Here is a 13,618-nt window from a genome sequence, read left to right as displayed (position 1 = left end):
TTTTCGCAATCTAGCCGGAATAAATTATTTTATCTCTCAAACTGCTATATTTCACCTTATTTTATGATACTGTGATGATAATTTAGCTGAAATATCAGTTTTCTTAATTTTCACTTTTTGACCCATATGCTTTACCATTTAAAACCCTGAAAAACAATAATTTTTATTAATTCGTTCTCGTCATCGCTTCTACCGAAATCAGTTCAACTCTATGTGTTTGCAAGGGGAAACATAGAGCTAAAATATGGCGCCATGGAAATTGCTCTATGACTCGTCCTCTTTTCATAGGGATGTTGAATGTATGATATAGGTCATACAGTACCAATTACCAATTACCATTAAATACAGTACCAAACTAAAAACATACGCTTTCAAAATGGCGCAAATTTGCGCAAGATTTTTCTTCGGGATCCTAAAATATAGACATAAATGCGTTCTCTCTATACTGAAATATTACCGAATGTCATCGAATAAGTATTTTATGCTTATTGAAAATATAAGGAACATTAACTAGTTTTAGCTCGAAAATGGACTTCGAATTACTTTTTTGTATTTCTGTTTGTAAGCTTAGGAGAAACTAACAATTGTTATCCCCTCGTATCCTTCTGTATGCCCCTTGAATATCAGGGTTCCCACCAAAACAGAGCATTGTCAGTCTGAGACAGTACACGAGTGAAAAGAGATCAACAATACAAGTGTCGGAACTAAACGAAACGTTTTTTAATCTTTCTTCGGGAAGGAAGCCCTCAGCTTCAGAAGTGGGATACCGGTCCCCGCGGAAACACAACGGAAGTGCAGATAAACGGATTTCCTGACATTTCGACGAAATTCGCGACGATGCCATTGACGAGACAAATGGCTGCGAAGCAAGCGGAAGATGGTGCCGTGAGGAAGGGCGATCCGCCATTTTTTGATGCGGAGAATGACGAAACGAAGATGGATAACCCGGACAGTGACGAAGAGAAAACGATTTTCAACCGAAACAACGCTCCGAAACTAGCCGGAGGCGCAAGCGGAGGAGTTATACCAACAGCACAGAGTGTAGGTCAATTTCCAACAATGACATTACACCCGTACGACGTGGGCCGCCTGATCCCAGAGTATTCGGAAGGAGACGGCGTGTGCAAGTGGTTACGACGAATCGATCACTTTCGTGTAATTTATGGGTGGACGGAACAAATGTGCCTGCTATACGCCTCGACTCGGTTGGCGGGTGCAGCCGCAAACTGGTATAGACGTCATGAGGAGCGGATTTTCGATTGGCACCAGTTTAAGGATCGGATTGTGATTGCTTTCCCGGAAATGTACGATGAGGCTGATATTCATCGTGAGCTGGAATCTGTGCGGATCGAAAATGGCGAATCCTACGAATCGTATGTTTACCGTGTAGATGCCATTGCGCAGAAAGGCGATTTCAGTGTATCGGCCACGCTGAAATATGTCATCAAAGGATTACGCAACGACAAAGTCTATCGTAGCTTACTTTCAAACCAATATACATCTTTACTGGATTTGTTGCGGCATATCAAGTGGATCGCTTCAAACATGGAGATGCTTCCATCCGTCGTCGCCAGACAATCGAGGGCCAATGTTGTGTTACCATCGTCGGGAACAGAAGTGACGTGCTACAATTGCCGCGAGCAAGGCCATCGATCAGTGGACTGTCCAAAGCCTCAGCGCAAAGAGCGGTGCACAAAATGTCTGCGGGTTGGACATACATCGGACGGTTGTTCATCTCGCTATCATCCACCACAACATGGGACATTCGTTCGAACGGAAGGTGCAAAGCTAACCACCACCAACGCTATATTTGAAGGAGTAGAATCGGGCAGCCAGGTTACGGTGAACCAATCCTCTCAGCAGGAAATTGAAGTCGAAGCAGCTGGAGAGCGTCTCCGTGCAATGGCTTTGCTCGACACAGGTAGTTATGCTAATCTTATTAAAATAAAATTGCTACCTAAGGCTTTATTACTTGATGTAAATAACGAAGAAGTGGTAGGTGTGAACGGGTCGAAGGTGAACATTGTAGGTCAGTTTGACACTTTAATAACACTTTCGGGTAGGGTTTGCCAAGTACGGTTTTCGGTCGTGTCCGATGACACAATGCAAATAGATGTGATCTTGGGAAGACGCTTTTTGATAGAAAACCGCATACAAAAACTCTGCTTTGCGCCACATGACACAACTCATCGAACAACTCCGGAATGGTTTTTACTTGGAAACATTGACGAACAATGCTTGTTGGCCAGTGGTTCACTCTTGGGTGTGGATTTGGATGTGGGAGATAATATGGAAACGTTGTTGTACGCACCACCGAGCATCGAAAACCCCTGCGCTAAATAATTAGTAGCAAGCTACACTGGTGGGTGAAAGCGAGGAGTAGGCAAAAGTTTGGTAGATGCATATGTACGGTATAAATGTAAATAAAAACAGAACAGATGTGTGAAAGGGAGAAAATTGAAAGATATTACGTTTGATTTGAGTGATTGGATGAGACTGCAAAATTAAGGAAAGTGAATTAAGAAACGGAGAAGATTTATAAGATCGGTTGAGTATTTACGGTAGGAGAATTGAATTTAAGTGGTTTCGAATACAATACATAGTAAGTAGTAAAATAGTAATTATGAAATTGTTATTTATTGGATTACAAAAATTGTAGATCACGAAGAAACCCTATAGCAACGAAACCTGTAAATAGATCAGAAGAGGAGAAACTATAGAATGTAAGTCACTGAATTATTGCTAATTGATTGAGAGTAATGTCTTATAATAAATATTAGTTTCAAGCTGCTGTAACCCTAAACACTGCTGTGGAAATTCTATTTCAAGAACCAGTCCGAACATTCTTGAAAATTCTATAATGCCAGGACCAAATCGAGATCTGGAAAAGACAGGTTATAGTTGCGCGGGATGTTTTCGACCGGATGATGACGAAAGTCAGATGGTTTTTTTTGACCACTGCCAAAGGTGGTACCACTTTGGTTGCGTTGGTGTATCCGCTGAAGTGAAAGATGTTTCGTGGTCTTGCGAAGAGTGTCTGCGCCAGGAGGCGGACAAAGAGAAGCCAGTCGGCTTGGGAGAGGAGTTTGAGAAACTTGAGCAAGAGATGGAGAATGAGAGACGGGCATTGGAACTTCAGAAGATACTCCATAAGAAGCGACTGGAGCACCAAAAGGCATTGTTTTTAATGCGCCAACAAGCCGAACAGGAACAGCGGGAAATGGATTTGGAGTACGAAAAGGAGCAGATGGAGCTACAAGCGGCCAAGGTAGAAGCGCACCAGAAAAAAAAACGTGATGAAGTGTGGAAGGAAGTTCGCGGGAAGCTGGAGAAAATGAATATTGATCCGGTCAAGAAATATGTAGAAAGGCAGTATAAAACCGAAGGAGCTTTAGGGGGCGAAGATGAAAGAATAAAAGGCGAGAAGAAGGAAAGGTCGAGGGACGCGATTTCGGAGACAAGAGATCGGGAGATCGAGAAACTCGAGAAACGAAAGTCGGGTAGATCAGACCGAGAAAAAGAAGAGCTGTCGAACAAACGCGAGGATTTTAGAGGAGCCTTCAGAAAGTACTCTACACCGAAAGCATCAGACGTGGCTCCACTGGTACTGCAAAATTTGACATCACTTCCGACCATAAGTGGCGTCAAACTCCCTTTGGGCCACCCAGATCTACCGAAGAAGAAAAGACTCGTCAATTGCAAAGAGCAGCAGCGTCAGCGAATACTCTGGTGAATCAGAAGAAGTAGAAGAAGATAGCTCGTCGGAAGAGGAAGAGAATTTCGAAAAGGCTCCAAAGGAAACTTATCATAGACCAAGTAAAGCTCAACTATCAGCTAGACAATTTCTGTCGAAAAAACTCCCGACATTCACTGGACGGCTCGAAGAATGGCCAATGTTTATAAGTGCCTACGAGACATCCAATGCAGCGTGTGGGTTTTCCAATGTCGAAAATCTTGCTCGACTTCAGGAGTGCTTAAAAGGGCAAGCACTGGAGGCGGTTCGAAGCAGGCTACTACTTCCTAGTGCAGTTCCGCATATTATCAAAACATTGCGAATGCTGTACGGTAGACCTGATCAGTTGCTCAACATGCTACTAGTGAACGTTCGGAAGGCACCTTCCCCGAGAGCTGACAAACTGGCATCATATATCAAGTTCGGCGTCGTCGTTCAGCAACTCACCGATCACTTGGAGGCGACCGGTCTAACTGCACATCTCGTAAATCCAATGCTGATCCAGGAGCTGACAGAAAAACTGCCGGCCAATACGCAATTGGAGTGGGTGCGGTATAGGAGGAAATCCAAGATCGTAACGCTGCGGACTTTGTCCAATTTTCTATCACGAATCGTCAATGATGCTAGCGAGATTACACCGTACAGCGAGACTGCAACCGTCGCCGTCGATCAAGCATTTCGGAGGAAAAAGGAAAGAAGGGAACAGGAGGGATTCTTGCACACGCATAGTTCCGACACGAGCGACCAAGCAAGTTTGTCAACAAATGTCCAGCAAAGGGAAAAAAAGCCATGTCGAATTTGTGGTCGCTGCGATCACCGGATTCGAAACTGCGAAGCCTTCAAAAGACTCAGGCTGCCGGAAAGATGGGAAGCGGTACGAAAGTGGAAGTTGTGTTATCTCTGTCTCAACGAACACGGAAGTGCCCGATGCAAGTTGAATTTCCGATGCAACGTGAATCGTTGCAATGAACGTCACAACCCGCTGCTGCACATCGACCAAACGGTCAGCACAAACTGTAACATTCACTCGCTTCAACGACAATCGGTTATTTTCCGAATGATGCCCGTCACGCTATATAACGGGAACTGTTCGGTGGACACTATAGCGTTCTTGGACGAAGGGTCGTCTTACGTTGGTGGAAAAGTCGCTGGTGCACGCACTGCACGCCAAGGGTGTGACGCAGCCACTTCGAGTAACCTGGACAGCAGGAGTGACGAGAATAGAGAAGGACTCACAACGAGTGGAGTTGAACATATCGGCAAGAGGCTCATCGCAGCGTTTCCGTATTATGGCTGCTCATACAGTAGACAACCTGAAGCTACCGCAACAGACTGTCACGATGTCCAACGTAATCAATGACCACTCTCATTTGCGAGGATTGCCGGTCGCAGATAATTATCGAGGAGCGCCGCAAATCCTCATTGGACTGAAGGACATTCACCTTTATGCACCTCTCGAATCCAGGATTGGCAAACCAGATGAACCGATTGCTGTGCGATCAAAACTTGGGTGGACAATTTACGGTCCTTCCTCTGCAAGCGGATCTGACTCTGGAGTAATTGGACACCATCACTGCGAAGCCGTTTCGAATCAAGAGCTGCATGATCTACTGCGAAGTCATTTCAAGCTAGAAGAGTCGGTGATTTCCGTAGCACTGCTACCGGAATCTGACGAAGACAAGCGAGCGAAGGATATCCTCAACAAAACGACTGTACGTGTTGGCGACCGTTTCGAGACGGGAATGTTGTGGAAAGAGGAGCAAGTGCGATTTCCGACAGCTACCCGATGGCGTTGAAGCGATTTCGAGGATTAGAGAGACGGCTAGCGAAAGATGGTGAGCTGTACCTGAAGGTAAGAGATTTAATAAAGACTATACATCGAAGGGCTATATCCATGTAGCAACGCAGCAAGAGTTGGAGGAGTTCGAACCTCAAGAAGTGTGCTACTTGCCGCTAAGCGTGGTAGTGCACCCGAAGAAGCCGGGAAAGGTTCGTTTAGTGTGGGACGCGTCGGCCGTGGTAAATGGAGTGTCGTTTAACTCGAAGCTACTGAAGGGACCAGACATGTTAACTCCGCTTCCAAACGTGTTAGCAAAATTTCGAGAGCGAATGGTAGGATTCGGTGGCGACATTAAAGAGATGTATCTTCAAGTGCGTGTATGTAAGGCAGATAAGCGAGCGCGGTTTGTTTTCCGAGAAAGTCCATCGAAAGTAGTAAAGGTTTACGTTATAGACGTAACGTTGTTCGGAGCAACCAGCTCCCCTTGTACAGCTCAATTCGTTAAGAATCGTAACGCGCAAGAGTATGCGGTGCAATTTCCAGAAGCAGCCAGAGCGATAGTAGAGAACCACTACGTGGATGACTATTTTGATAGTGTGGACACGATTGAAGAATCGGTGAAGCGGACTCAAGAAGTGAAGTATGTTCATGCAAAAGGTGGATTCTAGATCCATAACTGGGTTTCAAACTTCGAGGAATTCCTTCAAACTATTGGCGAGCAAACAGACGATTGATGTTTTCAGATTCTTGAAGATAAAGAGTCGAACCTAGAGCGAGTGTTGGGAATAGTGTGGAATCCAGTAGGCGATCAATTTGCGTTTCTGGCCAAACTCCGGGATGGTTTAACGCCGTATATGACAGGCCAACGGCGGCCGACTAAAAGAGTGGTGATGAGCAGCGTCATGAGCCTGTTTGATCCACTGGGAATGCTGGCACCCTTCGTGATCCATGGTAAGATGTTGATCCAAGACCTGTGGCGAAGTGGAAGTGATTGGGATCACCCGATAGACGATGAGAGCAACGAAAAATGGCATAGGTGGATCAGGAGGCTGCCAGAGATAGAATACGTCAAAGTTTCTCGCTATTATTTTCAAAAATCAAACCAGGTTTACTACAATTCCTTGCAACTACACGTGTTCGTCGATGCTAGCAAAGATGCATACGGTGCGGCGGCCTACTTTCGGATTCTGACGAGCAACGGTCCTGTTTGCTGTTTGGTGATGGCGAGGTCGAAAGTTGCCTTTGAAAATGATGTCAATTCCGAGGCTAGAATTGCAGGCTGCGGTTGTAGGTTCGCGCTTGCTGCATACAGTAGTAGAGGCACATTCTTTGGAAATAAAGCAGAGGTTCATCTGGTCGGACTCTAAAACGGTCATTTCGTGGATTCAGTCGGAACAGAGAAAATATAAACCTTTCGTGGCATTCAGGATCGGAGAGATTTTAAGCCTCACGAAGCATGACGAGTGGCATTGGATATCAACGAAGAATAATATTGCAGATGACCTGACGAAATGGAAGAGTAGCAGTTGTTTGGACTCTAACGGTCCATGGTTTTGTGGCCCATGCTTCCTTTATCAACCAGAAGATTTGTGGTCTAGGCAAGAAATGGTAGAACCAAATACCACAGAGGAGATCCGAGCTTGCCTGTTGATGCACGATTCTGCGATAATAGAGTCAGTCATCGATGTGTCGCGCATTTCTCGGTGGAAAGTGCTGGTTAGAACAGTAGCGTGCGTCTACCGTTTTAAGTCCAATTGCGAAAAGAAGCGAAAAGGTCTAGCAATCGAAGCAGTTCCAGCACCGTCGAGGATGCGACAAATGGTGAAGAAACCTATATCAGCGATAGTAGTACCACTGAAACGGGAAGAATATCAGAGAGCGGAGACGTATTTATGGCGAGCGGCTCAAGCGGACACATATGCGGAAGAAGTGAAGACCTTGAAGATGAATCGTGATTTTCCACACAGCAAAGTACAGGCGATAGAGAAGTGCAGTAGTCTGTTTAACGACAATCCATTCATAGATGACAGGGACGTACTACGAATGGAAGGCAGAGCAGCCCAAGGTTCATTCCTGCCCTTCGAACTCAGGTTCCCTGTGATTTTGCCCAAAAAGCATCCTATTACCCGAAGGCTACTAGAGCATTATCACCAGCAAGCGGCCCACTCAAATTTAGAAACCGTAGTCAACGAGGTCAGACAGCGTTTTAGAATTCCTAATCTTCGATCGGAAGTCAAGGCTGTAGCGAAGGCGTGTGTATGGTGTAGGACGAAGAAATGTTCACCGAGGGTCCCTAGAATGGCTCCACTTCCACTAGCTCGCATTACCCCTGGTTGGCACCCGTTCAGTTTCACTGGTGTGTATTATTGCGGCCCATTTACTGTATCTGTTGGACGCAGGTCGGAAAAACGATGGATTTGTCTGTTTACGTGTTTGACAACAAGGGCCATTCATCTGGAGGTTGCGCATGGCTTGACGACACAGGCGTGTTTGATGGCTATTAGACGGTTTGTCTGTCGCCGAGGAACTCCAGTTGAATTTTTCCGATAATGGTACCAATTTTCGAGGAGCGAGTAAGGAGATTGTGCGAGCTATAGATAGCGCTTGCGGGAACGGAATGACAGATGCACGAACCCGGTGGAATTTTAATCCTCCTAGTGCGCCCCATATGGGAGGAGTTTGGGAGCGGCTAGTGCGGTCAGTAAAAGCGGCGCTGACCGTACTAAATGATGGTAGAAGGTTGACAGATGAAGTGCTGCTGACAACGTTGGCCGAGGCAGAAGATCTAATAAATTCTCGTCCGCTGACGTACGCCGGTTTGGGACCGGAGGCAAGTGAAGCTCTGACTCCAAATCACTTTGTGAAGGGCCCTGAGATAGCTACGGACAAGATTTCGCCAACAGCGGATGCGGAAGCATTGCGGGATATTTACAAACGATCGCAAGCTTTGGCGGATAAGCTGTGGAAGCGATGGCTAGCAGAGTACGTTCCTTCGATCAATCAAAGATCCAAGTGGTATGCCGATACTCCACCAATCTGCACCGGAGATCTAGTGTACATAGCGGATGATGGAGCTAGGAAGAGTTGGACACGGGGCGTAATAATTGAAGTGTATCCTGGAGCGGACGGGCGAGTGCGACAAGCGCTGGTGAAAACATCGAGAGGCAATTTCCGGCGGCCGGTGGCGAAGTTGGCGGTGCTTGAAATCCAGCATCGTAACTCTGGTGCTACAGAGGGAAGCCCACCAGAATTACGGGGAGGGGGTATGTACGCACCACCGAGCATCGAAAACCCCTGCGCTAAATAATTAGTAGCAAGCTACACTGGTGGGTGAAAGCGAGGAGTAGGCAAAAGTTTGGTAGATGCATATGTACGGTATAAATGTAAATAAAAACAGAACAGATGTGTGAAAGGGAGAAAATTGAAAGATATTACGTTTGATTTGAGTGATTGGATGAGACTGCAAAATTAAGGAAAGTGAATTAAGAAACGGAGAAGATTTATAAGATCGGTTGAGTATTTACGGTAGGAGAATTGAATTTAAGTGGTTTCGAATACAATACATAGTAAGTAGTAAAATAGTAATTATGAAATTGTTATTTATTGGACCTGTAAATAGATCAGAAGAGGAGAAACTATAGAATGTAAGTCACTGAATTATTGCTAATTGATTGAGAGTAATGTCTTATAATAAATATTAGTTTCAAGCTGCTGTAACCCTAAACACTGCTGTGGAAATTCTATTTCAAGAACCAGTCCGAACAGTTGTCTTGTCGAACTCAAGTAGAGCAATTAGTACAGGAAAGCTATTTGAAGCGACCGAGACCAGATAGGCCATTAGTGAAGTTCAATGCTGAAATTCGGTTGAAGGTAGATACGGGTTTTTCATCATCACCACAACGTCTCAGTGTGTTCGAGAAAAAGGAGTTAGATAGCATCGTGTCAGACTTGCTTGGACAGGGAATCATTCGCGAAAGCAATTCACCGTACACATCTCGGGTGGTTTTAACTAGGAAACGAAACAATACTTACCGAATGTGCGTAAATTATAAACCGTTAAACAAAATCGTCGAGAGAAACCATTTTCCAATGCCCGTCATTGAAGATCAAGTAGCCAAGCTTCAAGGTAAACGGTACTTCACTTCTTTGGACCTCAAGAATGGGTTTTACCATGTAGGCTTAACGGAATCATCGAAGAAGTTCACCTCATTTGTGACTGATAGTGGACAATATGAGTTCAATCGGTTGCCTTTTGGGTACGCTAACTCACCGGCTATATTCGTAAAATTCATTACCAAGGTTTTAGAGCCATTTATAAAAGACGATCGTGTAATCGTTTTCATTGACGACATGCTTATTGCGTCGAACACGTTGAGTGAACATTTGCAAACATTGAAAGAAGTACTCGAAACGCTCGCTGACAATCATTTGGAGTTACAGTTTGCAAAGTGTCAGTTCATAAAAACTCAGATTGAGTATTTGGGTTACGATGTCCAGTCCAACCAAATCCAACCTAGTGATCGACACGTTGAGGCAATTAAAACTTTCCCATTCCATGCAACCGAAAAAGCCTTCAACGGTTTCTCGGGCTAATCAATTATTTCAGAAAGTTCATTCAGGGTTTTAACGTACAGGCAGCAAAACTGTATGAACTTTTGAAGGAGGACAATGATTTCTCGATGACTGCTGATCACATAGAGGCCATTGAAAATCTCAAAAATGCCTTGATTTCGAAACCTGTCTTACGAATATATTCACCAAATGCTGAAACTGAATTGCACACTGATGCTTCGTCGTCGGGATTCGGTGGTGTCTTATTACAGCGGCAGAATGACGATGGATTGATGCACCCTGTAATGTATCATAGCCGGAAAACAACGGTTGCGGAGTCAAAGTTACATAGCTTTGAGCTTGAGACTCTAGCAATTGTCTACTGCTTGCAAAGATTTCGGACCTATTTGTTTGGAATGAAGTTTAGCGTCGTTACTGACTGTAACTCTCTTAAACAAACCTTGGAAAAAAAAGATATTAACCCAAAGATTTCAAGATGGGCTCTCTATCTTGGACAGTATGATTTCGATATTACTCATCGTCCTGGGGAACGAATGCAACATGCAGATGCTCTATCACGGTCGAATATCAATTTGTTAGTAGAAGATGAGTGTACTTCGAATATCTTTGAAGAGTCATTATGCGTTGCTCAGCATCAAGATCCGGATGTGAAAAAGATTAAAGAAGCCGTTGAATGTCAACAGATGAAGGATTACGAAGTAAGAAATGCGGTGGTGTACAAAGTAATTGGCAGCAAGTCATTAGTATATGTTCCGGAGCGAATGGTGCAATCGGTTATTAATAAGTTCCATAACCAGATGGGCCACTTTGGTGTAGACAAGGTGTGTGAGCTGATCAAAAGAGCGTACTGGTTTCCACGCATGCGTGAACGAGTGCAGGAGCATGCAAAGTCTTGTGTCACATGTATTGCGTACAATCCCAGAAATAAAAAGTACGATGGTAATCTTTATGAGGTGGATAAGCCCAGGATACCGTTTGAGGTTGTGCACGTTGATCATCTTGGGCCCTTAGAGCGGACTAAGGGTAAAAATGTACATATATTGGCAATTGTGGATGCATGTACAAAATTTATTAAGCTTTTCCCTACAAAGACTACTAATACCAGAGAGGTGATGAAATCATTGAAATCGTACTAAATTAATGATTTCGTGTGTGTTACTTCTACGTGAAGTTAAACGATTTACAATGATATGGAAATGCTAATATCATCTTCCAAACTTGGACGTACATGTTCATGATAGCATTAGAGGCGAAAGTATAGAATTGATAGTTCCGTTAGGATACGGCAGGCATGAAGAATGTTTTTATAGAAGTCGATTTGAAAGCGAGCGGAGGGCAATATTTGTGATGGCCATATATCGCACGACCTTCCTTCTGCCAAGCTCCCGTATGAAGGGGGAGGGAAGAATATCAGTGTGGAAGCAGTGGAGATATATCTCAGCTTCCTGATGTTCTATCATTGAAATCGTATTTCATGCATATTCTACACCGAAAGTACTCGTTTCTGATAGGGGAGCTGCATTCACTTCACTTGGATTCGAGCGATTCGTTACAGATCATGGTATTAAACACGTAAAAGTTGCAACAGCATGCCCCAAGTCCAATGGGCAAGTTGAGCGGTACAACAATACGTTGGTACCACTACTTGGCAAAATGGTTGAAGAATCGGGAAAAAGTTGGGATACCGTTCTCACCGATGTAGAGTTTTTGTTGAATAACACGGTGAATCGCTCTACTGGAAAGACGGCTTCTACTCTTTTGTTCGGTGTTAATCAGAGGAGACGAATCGATTGTGATCTAACCCAATATTTGCAGGATCAGAACGACAACTACGATAGAGATTTGGGTAGTCTTCGAGAGGCAGCTAGCGAAAGTATGCGGAAACAGCAGCAATATAACAAACACATGTACGACAGTCATTGCAAGAAGAATATCAACTATCAGACAGGAGATTTGGTAATGCTACGGAGGACAAATGTGGTAGGAGAGAGAAGTAAACTGAAGCCAAAGTTTCGCGGTCCCTATATCATTAAGAAAGTGCTCGATAATAACCGTTATGTGGTAGCTGACTTAGATAATTACCAAGTATCAAACAATCGTTTCGAAGGGATTTTTGACCCTTTAAATATGCGGCTCTATCAAAAAGCGGAAAAACAACCAGATGTTGATTCAGATTCAGAAATCGAATACGAGGATATAGAGTATTTGGAAGATGAGGAAGATTAGTTAAGATAAAATGTGCAGGATGGCCGAGCTGTAAGCTTAGGAGAAACTAACAATTGTTATCCCCTCGTATCCTTCTGTATGCCCCTTGAATATCAGGGTTCCCACCAAAACAGAGCATTGTCAGTCTGAGACAGTACACGAGTGAAAAGAGATCAACAATACAAGTGTCGGAACTAAACGAAACGTTTTTTAATCTTTCTTCGGGAAGGAAGCCCTCATGTTCAGAAGTATTTATTCTTGTCAAAAACACGTTGACATAATACTATTTTGTCTACTTTTTCATGGTATGTACTGATCTGTGGATTACTGTGTCAAATATTTGACCACAATAAAACATACCGAACGTAATCAAATTCAACAGAGAAAACCGGTAATTCCTCAATGAAAAACCTCTAAATTTCTAGAAGTGTAGTGGTAAAACTTTAAATCTAAATAGAAAACCTAGTTCTAGGAGTGGCTCGTCTACTATTCAGAGAAGTTTGAGACATATTTAGACTGCTCTAGGACAATTTTGAAAATTTAACTTTATTCCGGCTAGAATGGCGAAATACCCCTATGAGTGACGGTTCCTTTCAGTCAGAACGACAAAGCAGGTGTAGCTTAGCAAACTCGGTTTGCCAACAGCGGGCTGAAGCTGATGATCATTCGGCACAAATTTCCTGTCATTGTCTTTCAAGTGATAGTATTCACCCATGCATTTATATAGGGCCGTCGCATTCACACAGCAGCGAGTGAACTGAATAGACTGTCAGTGCGGGCTGCGTGTGCAATGAGAAGAGAGGTCTTTTGGTTACTTTATCTTTGATTGTTACTGCTAACTATTTTCAGTTTTCACTGCTAGGAAGTGAGTGTGAAAAGGGAATGGTATCAATATCCAACAAATTTCAGTCACTGAGATTGAGAATTCGCACCACTGGTTGGAAGAGTACCACGATGGCAGTCAATACGGCACCGGACCTTCCACGGGTCAACCCCACACCTCCCGCACTCCTCTCCCACCGACAATCGAATGCATCGAACTTGAGTTCAATATTCAAATTACTAACCTGTTCACAGCATATTTATTTTCTTCCCGTGATAATGAACATGTTTCTTCAAAGAGTCCTATGTATTTCGGCCCGAAATATAACATAAATCAGCAGTTTCGTGCTAATTTAATAGCCGTTCGCAAGATTAAAGAAAAAATGATTTTGTATCGCCTGTTGGCGAGCTGAGCTGATATACAGTACTAAACTAACAGGATATCGTAGATATAAACATCATACATAATAATTGCGGTAAGACGCGCGGCTACAAAGCAAGACCAT

General features: G+C 43.9%; 3 protein-coding genes across 4 annotated transcripts in view; all 3 read left to right on the top strand.

The window, feature by feature from the left end:
* LOC134217964 (SPARC-related modular calcium-binding protein 2) overlaps positions 1–13,618 on the top strand; it is a 128,286-nt gene that overhangs the window by 13,376 nt on the left and 101,292 nt on the right. The window lies entirely within an intron of this gene.
* On the top strand, positions 3,107–6,181 carry LOC134208840 (uncharacterized). Its single transcript, XM_062684783.1, has 4 exons — positions 3,107–3,604; positions 3,669–4,778; positions 4,840–5,524; positions 5,634–6,181. Exons 1-4 carry the CDS (start codon positions 3,107–3,109, stop codon positions 6,179–6,181), a joined length of 2,841 nt encoding a protein of 946 aa, XP_062540767.1.
* On the top strand, positions 10,619–12,311 carry LOC134208839 (uncharacterized). Its single transcript, XM_062684782.1, has 2 exons — positions 10,619–11,108; positions 11,641–12,311. Exons 1-2 carry the CDS (start codon positions 10,619–10,621, stop codon positions 12,309–12,311), a joined length of 1,161 nt encoding a protein of 386 aa, XP_062540766.1.

Source organism: Armigeres subalbatus, chromosome 2, assembly GCF_024139115.2.
Source record: "Armigeres subalbatus isolate Guangzhou_Male chromosome 2, GZ_Asu_2, whole genome shotgun sequence".
In the NCBI taxonomy this organism is placed as follows: domain Eukaryota; kingdom Metazoa; phylum Arthropoda; class Insecta; order Diptera; family Culicidae; genus Armigeres; species Armigeres subalbatus.
Note: the sequence above shows the minus strand (reverse complement) of the source record. Positions and strands in the feature narration are given on the sequence as shown.

Excerpts from the sequence above, each read along its gene's own strand:
- LOC134208840 (XM_062684783.1), top strand. The coding sequence starts at position 3,107 with ATGGAGAATGAGAGACGGGCATTGGAACTTCAGAAGATACTCCATAAG. Across the intron at positions 4,779-4,839 it reads ACTCGCTTCAACGACAATCG|CGTTCTTGGACGAAGGGTCG; the intron begins GTTATTTTCCGA and ends TGGACACTATAG. Across the intron at positions 5,525-5,633 it reads TCCGACAGCTACCCGATGGC|CAACGCAGCAAGAGTTGGAG; the intron begins GTTGAAGCGATT and ends ATATCCATGTAG.
- LOC134208839 (XM_062684782.1), top strand. The coding sequence starts at position 10,619 with ATGCAACATGCAGATGCTCTATCACGGTCGAATATCAATTTGTTAGTA. Across the intron at positions 11,109-11,640 it reads GCCCTTAGAGCGGACTAAGG|ATCATGGTATTAAACACGTA; the intron begins GTAAAAATGTAC and ends GATTCGTTACAG.